At 38.1% G+C, this 15,115-nt stretch overlaps 1 protein-coding gene across 2 annotated transcripts in view; it reads left to right on the forward strand.

Moving 5' to 3' along the window:
• fam91a1 (family with sequence similarity 91 member A1) overlaps positions 1-15,115 on the forward strand; it is a 41,968-nt gene that overhangs the window by 16,594 nt on the left and 10,259 nt on the right. For both annotated transcript variants that reach the window (XM_030147506.1, XM_030147507.1), the window contains exons 8-16: positions 2,748-2,810; positions 3,073-3,179; positions 3,321-3,359; positions 6,506-6,618; positions 7,695-7,804; positions 9,635-9,747; positions 10,719-10,805; positions 10,985-11,114; positions 14,719-14,867. In XM_030147506.1, coding sequence (XP_030003366.1) covers positions 2,748-2,810; positions 3,073-3,179; positions 3,321-3,359; positions 6,506-6,618; positions 7,695-7,804; positions 9,635-9,747; positions 10,719-10,805; positions 10,985-11,114; positions 14,719-14,867 — 911 coding nt within the window. The remainder of the gene's footprint in view (positions 1-2,747; positions 2,811-3,072; positions 3,180-3,320; positions 3,360-6,505; positions 6,619-7,694; positions 7,805-9,634; positions 9,748-10,718; positions 10,806-10,984; positions 11,115-14,718; positions 14,868-15,115) is intronic.

Genomic DNA, 15,115 nt, shown 5'->3' on the forward strand with positions numbered 1-15,115 from the left:
ACTGATATGGAATTTTTTGGGCCAATGCCGATACCGATATTGGGGGCTAAAAAAAGCCGATATCCAATATATCGGCCGATATCTGATATTAGCCGATAACTGATATATTGGCCGATATATGAAATAAGAACACTGATCTACACAGGATATAATAATCTTTTATCAGATAATTGTGGAAAGGTGGATAAACAGTTGCATAAATCTTTGTTTATCTCACAGATATAATTTACACAACTTTCAAATGCAAACTATGCAATCACAAAAATAATTAGAGCAAAAAATATTACTGACCACACTATTATGTTTTCACTCACAAATTTTGATGTGTCTGCCTCACGGGACTACAACTTCTTATGTGGACTAAGGACTAAACTGAGCATGTGCAGAGTGAATTAGGTGAGTCCTAAGTTGTTCCTGATTGGAGCAATTGCAAGATTTACAACTTGACCCGCGTTACAACTGTCCCCAGTCTCCCCTACACTATTAACACCCAGGCCTGCTGGCAGAATGAAACTGTGAGGTAGACAGGAAGTGCACAGACATGGGTGTGTATGTGGAGGGTGAATACTTCATAAGAGGGAGGGGGGGTTAGCGGTCCATCCTTGTCAGAACGCGCAAGCGGGGGGGGGGGGGGGGGGGGGGGGGGGGTTAGGTCCTTGATTGTGTATGTGTGGGGGGTGATAGTGTCATTCTCCGAGCAGGAGTGATAAGTGAAACTAACTCGCTTTAAAGTTCCTCTTATTCTCCGGGCAGCACACACACACACACACAGGAGCAGCGAGCGACAGAATCTCCGCGCAGCAAAAGAAGTTAATATATCGGCTACATATTGGCCGATGTTGATTAATTGGTGATACACTATAATCGGCCCAATTAATCAGCCGGCTGATTAATTGGTCGGGCTTTAGTCTGGATTAGGCTTTATATATGTTTATGAAAAAAATGTGTATTGATTATGCTGTAAAAATCTACAAAATGAGACCAACACAAAAGTAATAACTGTTATCAGGACACGATGTGGGAGTATGATGTGGTAGAAGTAACTATTCAAAATGGTTTCTGTTAAAATAGGATCAATTTTTCTACTAATATGAATAAGTTACAGATCAAGTTTACAAGATCAAGAACACAGCATTTAGCCTCTGGTTGAAGGCTGTTGAAAATGGCACTTTTTAATCTGTTCCTTGTGCAGAAATAGCAAATTAGGAGACTTGGTTAAAGCCATTATTGTCTCTTAGTACAGACCCACCAGAAAATGCCTGCCATCACCAGATATTGCTCTGAATTAGACCTGATTTGGTCTGTAATCCTTAATGCAGATCTTTTCTGTGGGTGAGAGGGACACTTAAAACTGCTGGTCCCAAAAAAGAAAAATAGGTTACAGACACTGAATAAAAGTCTCACCAAATAAGACTATATTATATAAGACTATAACACAAAAGGAAAATTTTACCTCAGACCAGTTTGCAGTGTGGTATCACTGTACATCCTGCATTTGAGCACCAAAGCTTGTGAATGATGAAATATCTCTGCTAAACCGACACCCAGCTCATCCCAGTGCTTTCCAAACTTACATGTTAAATCCTGAGTAGCCTATATGTGGATATAAAGCGCCATTGGAGAGGGTGTGAATGTCTACAGGCATATCTTTGAAGAGACACCTGGGACTGCAGTCAGCAGCAACACTCTTCCCCCACATCAGTGTTTATGAGGCCACTTCATTCTTTCATTCATTATTAGATTAGAGGCTTTATTTTGTTATCTTTATACGTGATGACTCACCCTCCAGCATCTCAAACCATGTTCTTTAAATAATAATAATAATAATAATAGTAGATCTACATTTTATGTTAAAATTAAGGGGAATTTTTGGTAATAATCGACTGGAATAGGATTGACAGGATAGAATAGCATCAGCAAAGTGCCGGCTCATGATGACTTATTCTGCACCAACAATTGGTTATTACACTTGCCATGGACTGTAAAAAGATCTTAAAATCTTAAAAGAATAAAAGTTTTAACTTGTTAAAACCAATACAATCCCTAACCTTGGCAGCTGGCAGATGGCCCCTGATATTAAAGCTGCAGGAGCCAAAATGAGGGGACCTGACTAGTAAAAATACACTAATACCATCTGCTGTTCTCTCTTCTGTCCGTACAAAAAGAGTGAATGTAAGGATAGATGAACTTTCACCAAGCTATTATGGAAAAGTGAAGCCATTTTTCCAAACTTTTATGTTGAGATACAGAGTAGAACAGTGGAGTCATGTCAAGGTAAAATCTGACAGTTTGATCACTCACTGATAGTTACTTCTGTCAATCGCCTATGGAAGTCCCGCCCTATCTGGTTGTGCGTTATGGGACCTTATTTCAGAAAAAATTGTTTTATAGTCAATGGTGACAGACCAGATACACAAGTTATGCTTGTAAGAAAGCCGCAGTTTGTTGTAAAACCAGTGAAGAATTAGACTGGTTAGAATTTGAAGAATTAGAATAAAATGAAATATATACTGTATGTGTGAATATGCATTATGGAATTTTTGCTCAAATTTGCTTGGATTGTTTGTGCAGTTGAAAATAATTTGCCAATAATGACCCTGTTTTACTTGGGTGGCAGTTTTTTAGTAGGAGAGGTTATTAAGATAAAATTTGATTGGCTTATTTTTCAACACCTTTTTGTTTCATCTGCAGTTACTTTATATTAACATATAACTATTCATGATTACTTGCTCTTTAACTCCATCCAGGCTTGTACAATCGGGGCTTCATCTACTTGGATGTTCCCATATCTGATGACAGCTGCATCTCAGGTACATCTGTACATGTGTATGTCGAAGCATCTATGCGCTTGCTGTAAAGTAGTTAACTTGACTAGCCACATATGGTATACATGTGTGTAATGCACTTGTACTGATCTGACAGAGCTCCTAAAGTGGTTACTCCACTTCTTTCCTGCTATTTTTTGTCATACTTGAATGGAGCGACTGTAACACCCAATAATTCCCCCTGGGATTAATAAATTATTCTGATTCTGATGATTATGTGTTGTTCGTCACTGTTTGCATCTTTCAGTGCCTCCGCTGGAAGGCTTTGTCATGAACCGAGTCCAGGGTGATTACTTTGAAACGCTTCTCTACAAAATCTTTGTTTCCATTGATGAGCAGACAAATGTAGCGGAGGTAGGCTGTAGAAATGTGTTTTTATTATCCTTGTCCTTCTATGTCCATTCTACATAATTGTACATGTCTGTGTTTATTGAACAATGTTTCAATCCATGTTTTTTCTTTCTTCCTGATTCTCTCTCCTTCTGTGCCTCTCAGCTGGCAAATGTGTTGGAGATTGACTTGGACTTGGTGAAGGTGAGTACTCATTTTGCAGAAGAATGACAAACTTCACATAATGCATGAACTAAAATGCTGTTTTTCACCAGAAGATAGAAAATTGTGCAACTTGGAAATATTATAGCCCTGCTTCCTAAATTGACATTGACAAAACTAGGAGGTAATTTTCTCTGCGTACACTGCAGTCTCACAGAGATTTTCAAATGTGCTTTTTGCATCTGCTTGGAAGCACATGGTGAGGTAGTGGAAGAAAGAGAACAAACAATGTGTTTTTTTTTTTTTTTTTTTGTGAAAATTAAGAAGTGAGGTTGGCTTCAAATCTAAGAGATTAAAACCATATTTCAGTAATATTTGTTTTCTCTTGCCTTGTAATTCCCTTTTGCTGTCCAAAGGTAAGCTGTTATTCAGTTAGGGTGCTGCCAATTTGTACCTTAACATATATCACATCATTTTATTACAGTACTATGTTTTAGTGCATGGCAGCCAGTTTTAATGATGGCTGTTTTATTCAGGATACATACCAGAGGACCAGATGGTGTATTAAGGTTTTCACCATCCATATTAGCAAAAATTCTATTAGTGAGTTAATACATGATCCATGGGTATAAAAACATGGAAAACCCATGGAGTTTTAAAATGGCAACTTCCAAGCCATGAAAACCAACGACATTCTGTAAGATTGTTGTTGACATTTCTTGTCATCTTAAGGCTTCTGCCCAGCATCCAAACCAAACTAACAAAATCAAATAACAGCACAAACATTATAACTAAGTGACTTTTCTCACATCTCATTGTTGTTCTTGGTCCTCAGTTGGTCTTCTTTATACATGTTTTTACTTGAAGCTCCTTGGCTGTTATCACCAAAAAAATTGTCCACCTGGATTTAACTCAGCAAATAGTTCAGATCTTTCCACTGGATATTTACTGCAGTGATTGATACAATATTTAACTGTAATTGATGCCGTAGATTCTTCTTTCTTAAACAACCATCAGTTTGATAGAGAGCATAAAGATTGGACTGTGATTCAATGGAAAAAGGTCATGTAGTCTGATGAGTCCAGATTGACCCTGTTCTAGGGTTAGAAGAGAGGTGGATGAATTGGTTACCCATCATGCCTAGTTCCTACAGGACAAGTCAGTCATGGCAGTGTTAGGATCTGGGTTCATTCGATTGGTCAGGTCTTGGTTCACAACATTATGTCTGTAAAATGAGTTCAGGTCCAGCCGAACTCATTTAGCTGAATGAATATACTAAATGAACAGGTCTAAACATCAGTGGATTTGTTTCTTCCCTGAACACAAAAGTATATTCTAAGATGACACTACCAGGATTCATCAGGATCACATTGTGATAGTGTGATCCAGGGGCATGAGGCATTATTTACTTATATAGATTGGCCTCCACAGAGTCCAGACCTGAACCCCATTGAGGATCTTTGGTAAGTGATGGAGAAAACTTTACATAGTGGTCTACCATAGCTCTCCATCATTAATGTAAGATCTTCCAACAAAGTCCAACAAAACATTTGTATTTGTGCCTCAACAAAACAGCAAAAAACCCCAAACATTTCTTTTTTTTTAAAGAGTCTCTAAAAAAGGGAAAAAAGAGAGTATGAAATTTCCAAAAATGTAGGGAAAAATCAGTAGTAATAGTCAAGTTATGTGAGAACACGTACATAGATTTTAGTCATATAACATGACGTTTTCTATTCATTTACTATGAATTTCCACAGCCAACAAGTGACCCAGAAACCTAGGGAAGAACCTGGTGTCTGCAGTGAAGTTCAGAAAACAGGAGAACAAATCTGTGAACACCAGTAGAGTCGCTGTAGGGGAAGATATTTGGATGTTTGTCTCTGACTGACAGTGAGAAGTGAATACATTTTAGTAGTCAGCTGAATGGTATAAGACTCTCTCTCTCTCTCTCTCTCTCTCTCTCTCTCTCTCTCTCTCTCTCGTTATAGTTGTGAAATGGAGAACATGTATAAATTGGGTAAATAAGGAATACGTTGATGGTGGAGCAGGTACATCACTAACTTATACTGACTTTTAAAAATCCACTATCAGTCAACCTAGTGCTTAGACACAGTTTCACTCATCCAGAAATATATTAGACTATGACTGTGACACATGGATTAGACCCATTATCCTCCCAAACAAAACCAGTACGCTGTGCAGGACCAGTCCAGTTGAATTGGTATGTGAGCTTGACCTAGTTGTCCATCGTTTCCCATTCGCTGCCTGTCAGAGCCAAATTCCCTCTCATGGGTTTGACCTCAGTTGTGAAGAGCTGAACTTCTCTGGCCCTCAGTGTCATCTCTTTCACACCGATGAAAAGCAGTACTTCAGATAAGTCACAGAGGGCTGTGACAATGGTTCCATAGAAACAACCCTGTAACTTCATAGATGATTGAGACGTCTGAGAGGGCTCATTTGTCCAGAACTTTTCTCATCATGGTTTGAACTTTTCCTCTTGTAATGACTACCTCATTGCCTGAGCCACTTCAGGAAAAAAAATTCCCCTGCTGTGCTTCTTTTGATATGATAAGAGGATGGCTAAGAGCTGACGTCAGCTTGTAACTCAAGGGCAAAAAAGGTGCAGAAAGCAATCATGCCCACCACAATTCACTATTATTCTATCTAGGTAAAAAATGTAACAGTGATGTAAGCTGATGACTGTATAAATTATGGAAATGATGAAAAAAAAACAGGTAACTATCAAGTAGAAAATACAGTGTTACCTTTTTTCCATTTGGGAACACCAGGCATAACATTTACTGCTTTCAACCGAAAGTGTTCAGATAGATTTATAATATTTGTTGCTGACTTGTGGCAGAGTTAAACAAATAACAGAACATGTGACTAATAACATGTGGATTATGAGTCTGAAAGAGCTACAGATTTCTGATAAAATCTAAAAGCATCCTGAGCTACAAAGTGGTGCTCGACAATCACTTCAAACCATTTAAGTCTTTCAGAAACTTAAAATTTTTAAATAACAGATTACCTAACTAAATGTAGAAATGAATTGGGTCTAATTTTCACACAGTTGCTATGGAGTTCTGTCATATGTCAGCTGCACAGTTTGTGATTTCAGTTTCTTTCAATGAAAAAGCACAATGAAAAGTTTTAAGCCAAAGATTTTGGCTATTGTGTTTTATCAGAATGCTGTGTCCATGTACTGCCGGCTCGGCTTTGCTGTAAAGAAAGGTCAGGTGTTCAGCTCAGACCAGCTCCACCCGACTTGGAAGAACGCCCCATCTGTCAACAGGCTCAAGTATGTACCGAAGGAACTCCTATCTGAGTGTTTGTGTTTCTGTATGTCCTTCATTCTTTCATTTTTAACGTCAGAAGTGAACACACGTCTGCCAGTTAAAAAAAAAGTTGTGTGTGCGTGAATGAATGTAAAATTCATACAAATCCTGTCATATCCAATGACCATGAATACTGTATTATAAGATTATACATTTTCTGTCAGTTTTCTGTCAGACCACAAAGGCTAACACATTTTGAAATCTACACTTAATAATTTTTGATAATTTTCTTTTACTTTAAGTTGTCTACAAATCTAAATCTGTATATCTAGAATATAAAGTATTACTATGTAAACTATGAAAAAGTAAGCAGTAAACCCATTTCTAGTCTAGTTTAAAATAAGATAAATAAAGTTTTGGAAATGTATATTAGATGAGCTGCAATTTTTATATTTTTATTTTGCGGTAAATTGAGTCTAAACCGAACTTAAACATGATCTTTTCATTTTTTGTTCTTGTAATGTTAATTATTTTCCATCATCAACTGTTCTTAACTGGCGCTTGTCATTGAGAAAATTTTTTTTGTAATGTCATTAGTGTCAATACAGCTTATTTTTTTTAACAAATTTTAAGGTGATTATTTTTTATGTGTCTATTGTCAGATCATGACTTTTAACTATTGATAGAGAAGAATTATTTCCAAAGCTGCACAGGTCTACTATGTGAATATGGTCAAAATATCAAAACCAAACATACTATAGTCATTTGACAGTAGAACTGTTGGTATTATTAGTAGCACAAATTAATATAGGTACAACATAAATATTGATGTGCAAAATGTAAAGATGGAATAGTGATGCTTAAACTACAGCAGCAAAATATAGCTCACAAAATTAATTTTTTCATTTCTGTATCACTTAATCCTTGAGAGGATTAATCATTATATGTGAAATTTAACAAGTAAAAATCCACTGCTATATTCATGCCATGTTGTACAAAGTGAAGTATTATTCTAATGAAAAATAATTGCTGTAAAGCTAAGACTATGACTTTTTGAAAAACAATTTGAAAAACCCAGTTTTTTGGTCCTGTGTGTTAGGAGCACCATGGACCCTCAGAAGATGCTGCTGTCATGGGAACAGGGGAGTCCGGTGATGGAGGGAGGCTCGTCCGCTACCGACACAGACACCACCAGCCTGGAAGACCAAGGTCTGTCTGTTTGACTGGCTAGAATACACACACACACACACACACACACACACACACACACACACACACACACACACACACACACACACACACACTCACTCACTCACTCACTCACTCACTCACTCACTCACTCACTCACTTACTCACTTACTCACTCAAATGGCCATATTGTTATTTTTTTATCCAGAAATTTAGAAACAGCAGTGCTAATTAATCCCAAAGAAGGTTCAGTCATGCCTCTGAAAGTCATTCTCACATTCAAAGGTGTTCGTCAAAAGCGGTCTAATTTTTCCTCCACTTTTACCTATTATTCATGTTAGACTGGCTCTGTTGGATTTCTCAGACAACAAACAGGTTATTATGAAAGTGTTGTTTTCCAAAAAGCGTCAAGCACACTTTAATCATTTAAGATTTCACTAAGAAGGGGTTCTGTATTCTTTGTTTCCATCAGCCTTTCTTTAATTGCAAATTACATTGAAATAGAAACTTCAGTTACATGCAGCAGAGAACAGCAACAATCAGTGGTGATAAAACAATGAAATCAAAATTCAGGAAAGAATAGGACCTAATGACTAATTACAACAAGAAACTTTCTAAAATATAAAACAATAGTTGTGATTAAAAGAATAAAAGGTAACTAAAACATTAAGAATAATTAAGACAATTAACATATAAGGCAGATGAATATGGGGGAGTGAAATGTATTAAATTTGCAGTCACACAATTCTTTGTCTACTATTTATTATTACATAATATTAGTTATATTACTGTATACAGGTATACAATATTAGATCTACAGATACTAGATACTATAGTGCTGTATACAGTAGGGGTGGGAAGATTATCTGATACGTATCGATACGTCGACACGCGCGTGCATGATCCAAGTGCACTGGTAGAGAAGCTGCGAGTGAATGAAAAGTTTGGAATGATATCATGATACATCGGTTATTGAATGTTTGTATCGATAAAATTCAACCCATTCAATAGAATATATTTTTACTTGGATTTAAAAGTGTTACTCTTTATTTGGGTAAAGTTTTTCTTTTCTTCAGACCCACTTTAACGGGCACCGTGGATTCACGGATGTGTACACTGTACACTAACAGTATGAGCTCCGTGGATGCACTGTGGCACAAGCACCGCGGACGAATACTGTAATGTCTGTATGTGAATCTGACATGACATAGAAGGGAGGTGACGACATGTGGTTTCTTAAGGTGTACTTTTTACTATATCAACTCCATTGAATACTGCCGTACATACTGGAGATACTTCCTTAAACAGTGACATATATATCCAACAGTTCATCCCAGAAGACCTTGCACAGGTGTCTCTCAAAGTGACAGAACCTTTTTCTGTATTACCTACATTACCAATACATTACAATACAAATTGATTCGGTGAGGAAGCTAGAAGTTGAGTGTGAGAAACATGCAGAGAAACGACTTTGGAAACAAAGTCCTAACTTTTTCACGTGACTATGTGAGGCACGTCTTCTGAAATTGAACAAAAGCCACTTTGTGAAAAGTCATTGTCTTTTTTGATAAATAAATAACCAAGCTCATTTAATTGCACTGCATATTTTTTACCAGAATGAATTTGCTGAATCAGAATGTGTTTAATCACTCTGTTTTGTGATTTGGGTGTGAATTGTATCGTATCGCGAGATGCCACACTTGTATCTTTAATATATCGGATCGGAGATGCTGTTTCAAGATGTGTATCGTATCGGCCTTACAACTAAGATTCCCAACCCTAGTATACAGTAATGCTGTGTTGAATATATGTTTTAAGTGTCGTTTCTGTTTCTCCTTTTGTCTTCCGTAGCAGACACAGCCAGCGTCAGCAGCCTAAGCATCCCTGCTGCACCCACCAAGAGGATTGCTTTCCTCTTTGACTCCACCCTGACAGCCTTCCTCATGATGGGCAACCTGTCTCCGGTCAGTACCAGGATGACAATATGAGGAGACATTACTTTGGTGGTGCTCAGATCAGCCTCTTAGTCAGGTGTCAGGACCACTTTTTGGAGATCTTGCTGTCATCTCCGAATCAGCTGTATTTGTACTCCGTCTTCTCTTTGTCTCTGGGTCTCAAATACAGAGGGCCTGGAACTTTATTTCAAGATCTCATCTGTGGGAATATCACTAAACACTCAGAGTAAAACTACTTGTTAAAATCCTTACTGTGATTAGATGTACTGTAAAATGTGCTCCAAACAAAGTGCGTAAGAAACTGAATTTAAGTGGTGTATTTTGTGATGAAGGATGTAGCTAATGTAGGGATAGCTTTGTGATAGATTGAGGGGACAGGACATGTGGTGACAAATTATTGTTCCTAATTCACATTTTGATAATGATAAATGATGAGGACACAGGCAGGACATAATACTGTGTATCTGAGCAGGTCTTCTTCTGGACTTATGGCACTGTCACACATACCTCATTTGGTCCAGACTTTCACATTTCATCAATTTGACCTGCATGTAATTTGCAGGTCTGAAATATCTTAAGGATCACAAAGTGGATCAAACAACCGGCTTTTGGTCAAAACATGGCGGTCTTTGATTTTGATCACACTGTAACCCCCCCACTGAAGTCTCAAAGCAGTTGGAGGACAGAAGAGTTGAGAATATGATGAAGTAACAGTGTCCTGACACCAGAGACACAGATGTCTACAACTAACAATTACATGTCAAGGACAGGGAGACGCAGTAGTAGTCCACTCAAAATTTGCTGTTTCATTAAAAACAATGAAAGAAAATGACGTGAATCTTTGTGTGGAGGTCCTTGGTCTCAGCCCTTGAAGGCCTTGATCTTGACCATCATTGCAGCACAAATAAACATATATCATCATTTAAAAAGTACTTTATTAACTGTAAAATATCTTGGTTTCTTTGTGTTGTTTTCACCAGAACCTGAAGAGTCATGCAGTGACCATGTTTGAAGTGGGAAAGCTGTCTGATGAGACTCTGGACAGCTTCCTGGCTGAACTGGAGAAGGTGAGACTATTAATAGACATAAAATACAGATTTAATGGTGCTTTTCTTTAGTGAAATCTCCACCGCAATCCTGAAGTGAACAGGTTTATTACAGCAAGGCACAAAACACTTCAGGGCTGGATTTTGTGTACTCAGAATACCCACAAACATTCTATTTTCCCTTGTTTGTCATCTTCCAGGTGGAAAGTACGGCAGAGGGTGAAGCCCAGCGTTACTTTGACCATGCTCTGACCCTCAAAAACACCATCCTCTTTCTGCGCTACAACAAAGAACTCACTCAGGACCAGGGACCAGATATCCCAAATATAGGTGAGTGCACACAGAACGTTCTGTAGTCCAGTCATTATATAAGTACTGTTGAAGTGTGACAGTGTGTATAATTCAGAGCTGTCATTGCTGATTATTCCATTGAATAAAATGATGTATACTAAAAAATCAGTAGAAAGGAGACTCCTGCTCTGTATTGAGATTTGTTTATGTAATTCATTTAAAATTCCCATCTCTGAGATTATATTTGAGTTTGTTGTTGTTTTTTAAAGTCCTGGTGCTGAATCCTGAACCTGAAGTCTTATAGTCTGTAGTTGTATTTTTTTGTTGAATGTGGCTAATCTGCAGCAAATCAACAGCTGTTTTACCACCATTTTATCTTCATTTTCCAGCACTGCACAGGTGAGCTGTCAGAGCTGTAAGAGGAGCTGTAATTAGAGACAAATCACTGTATACGACTCCACTTCTAATCCTACAATCAGCTCTCAAGTGTCACAAAATCAATGAGAAATAATGTAGTTCAGTTATGTTAAAGTAAAAGTTTCAGATAAGGCTGGAAACACTAAAAGCAGCAAAGGAAGTGTCTGCTTATCAAATATGTTGCGTTGACTTGTTTAAATGTTCTTCTTTTTAAAAAAAAAATATGACCATGTACTGTATTTCTGTAAACAGAGTCTATAAATCCACAGTACGGCTGAATTGTACTGTTGGTGTGTCCAGGAGGAGCAGAAAAGAGTAACAAAGCTCATCTGAGTTTCCATGTAAAGACTATTGTGTTACCAGATGCTGTTTGTTTGGTTTGGCTGAGCACCTCACTTCTCATTGTCTTGTCTCTCAGTTGTCTTCAGCTCCTTCAGGCTCCCGTGGAGTGGTGAGAGCAATGAGAGCCCACTGGTGAAATAATACTGAAGTTTAGTGGCGATGCTCATGATTGCTCAGTTAGGAAGAGAAGGGCATGTTGTCAGCTCAGCTTTGATAATTCTCAGCAATCAGACTCATAGCCCCACTCTATGTCACAGTTCTCAGTTGTAGCAGTATGGCCTTATAACATAATTCTCAACTTAAATGTGAGGAAAATTTATTTTTATAGCAACTTATACAAGGAGTCCAAAGGGCTTTATATAAAATAAGTTCAAATGTCTATCATCATATGAAATTGAGAATCAAGTTTTCATTACCTTAGAATGAGGCACGAGGGAGAATATTTGCATTATATTCACCGTATTGTGTCACCATGCTTCTTCCATTGCTCAGAAAGGACATCCTATTTTCAGTTTACGAGTGAAATCCACCGTTGAGGTACATTACTGTGACTTACTACATTTGAGTCTGGATCAAAATTAATATACCCTGAACTTAAAAGCCCAATGGATGTTTTAGAGCCACTGTAGGAGAAGGTAGGAGTGTATTTAAGTGGTTTTAATTTGCAATTTCACCTGTAGATGTCACTAAATATTACATGAATATTTGATTTGTATTTAATTAGTTTTAGTCAGTTCTGTATCTGTCATACTTTTTTTCATCAGCTTTTCTTAACACCTCTGGACACAGGAATGGCAGATTGACACTCATGTACTTTGAGAAGAACTTTTATTTACAAATATGAAAAAAAAAAAAAAAAAAAAAAAAAAAAAAATACTTTTTTAAAAATGCATCTTTTCTGTAGGTGATTAATGTGGACCTCTGCTCTTCAAATAAGTTATTACCTGATTATATCCAGGATTAGTATATATCACAATACAGTAATACATTCAGTTGAGAGAGAGTTTAATATAACCATATTTTACTTCAGCACATACCTGTTTCACACAAAGAAAAATGACTTCTTTCTCTTCCTCTGTATGTACAATTTTATTGTCCTCCTCCATGTTTTCATGTCAACCTGTCCTTTTGCAGTGGCTGGAAAACCACTTTCGGTGGCTGCCATTACTACCAACCACTGTCACTCTTACGTCTCATGGGAACGCACAGAGCAGTTCTGCTGCCCAAATTCCATTATCGTGCGAGGCAGCCCTGATTTGCAACATTCTGCACTGAATATACAGCAGAGACACTAAGGGATCGCTCCCGTGGTGAAAACTGCATCTCAGAGTTCACCACAGAGTGCTTTATACCATCATATCACAGGGTACTTAAGCTTCAGTGTGCCAGAATGTTTTGGCATCATTTGACAACAATGACATTTCATCACATTGAGGTTGAGGGCCAAAATGTTCTCACAATGAACATTTTCATATCAGTCAATATCAACAATTATCACAGTAAATGTTAAATTAGTATTTCTCCCCAGGTTGAAGGCTGATTTTAGGTCCTGTTGGTCAGTTGAAGGTTTTGAGGTTTAAATGTTTTTGTAAAAGAAGTGAGACAGTGGATTTGTGGTTTTAAAGTTTTCTTTATGGTCAGAACATGACAAAATCCAAGCAGGTAGAACTTTCAAAAACAGCTCTAATGATATAATGATTATTAATGGCTAATATTTCTTCAAATACAACTCTAATCTTCTACTTCATGGCTTGACACAGAAACAACATGGCAGCCCCCATAACTGTGATATTTTGGCTTCACTTTTCACAGTGGCATGAATCAAATGTAGATCATCTATGGTCGCGTAAAGTCTTTTGATTTGGATGAAGAGAGATGCAAAAGGAAGTCCTTATTATCACTAGTGATGGGCTGATCCAATCCAGTATCATATTGGGTTCTGATACCAATGTAATTCACAGATCGGACATTTCCGATCCAATCTTTGAGCCATGTCTGTGCTTTAATATTGTCTGCTGAAATGACTGCCGGCTGCTCTGCTACCTGGCTGCAAAATGTGGAATGGATTTCCTGAACGGAGGCATGTCTCAATGAGGCACAGAGCAATGAGACATGCCTCTGTTCAGGAAATCCATTCCACAGTTTGCAGCCAGCTAGCAGGTGAGCATTGAGCAGCACTGTGGCTAACCAACTTTTGATCACAAAGTGTCAGCTGTGTGGAAATATTTTATACTAGAAACACTGCTGATCACTGCTGATCAGATGAAGCAGCCCTTTGCATTTTATTTGGAGAGGGGTAGTGGTAGTAAGTAAGTAAGTTTACCCTCTTTGTGTATCTGTCTTGGATTTAATAAATATTGACAGTCAATTTGAAACCCTTACAGCTGCATATTTGTTTTCAGGATGGGATTTTTTCTGTTAACAGGATTTCCTGTTTTTGTGACCTTATACTTGCCTCAAGTTGCCTGTGGGACATACATGCATACATTCGTACATATCATACTTGCCTGTAGAAAGGAGTTTATTACAGCCTCATATAAAATCAACAATAGTGGTAATAATAATATTAAAACAAACAGAGCTCTGGTATCGGAATAGTGTTGGTGTCGGCAGATATCCAGATTCAGGTCTCAGGATCGGATCAGAAGTGAAAAAATGTGGATGAGTGTGTCCCTAATTATCACCCCCTGCAGCTTTAAACTTTATTTCTTTGACTTGTTTCCTGGGTTACACAAGTAGAAAAGTCCCTTCTGTTGCTGCTTCTTCAGTCATCATAAACATCACAACAATGCAGCCTACACTTGAACCTGCCCAATCACTTGTATCAGCCAAGAGACAATTTTGCACAGGAATTCTGACCATGCCTCCCTTCTGTCGCGTCTAGGTTTCCCCTTGGACATGCTGCGATGTGAGAGTTTGCTTGGTCTGGACCAGGCAACTTGCAGCCGCGTCCTCAACAAAAACTACAAGCTGTTGGTCTCAATGGCGCCACTAAGCAATGAGATCAGACCCATCAGCAGCTGCACGCCTCAGGTATGGAGTGTCGGAGAGCAGAGGACACTAGTGTTTCAGTCCCGTGTGTTTGCATGTGCTCTGTTTGGTTGCGTTCGCCCTATTGTTCTGTGTACACACTTGTGCGCCCAATGTGATTTGTGACTTTATGTGAATGCTCAGCCTGCAGTTGCCCCCGACAACGAGATTACACAAAGAGAGGGAGAGAGGGGAGGGATGGGAGAAGCTCAAGAGTAATTCCTCCGCCTGGCCACACTCCAGTTTTCTAG

Source organism: Sphaeramia orbicularis, chromosome 11, assembly GCF_902148855.1.
Source record: "Sphaeramia orbicularis chromosome 11, fSphaOr1.1, whole genome shotgun sequence".
Classification (NCBI taxonomy): Eukaryota; Metazoa; Chordata; class Actinopteri; order Kurtiformes; family Apogonidae; genus Sphaeramia; species Sphaeramia orbicularis.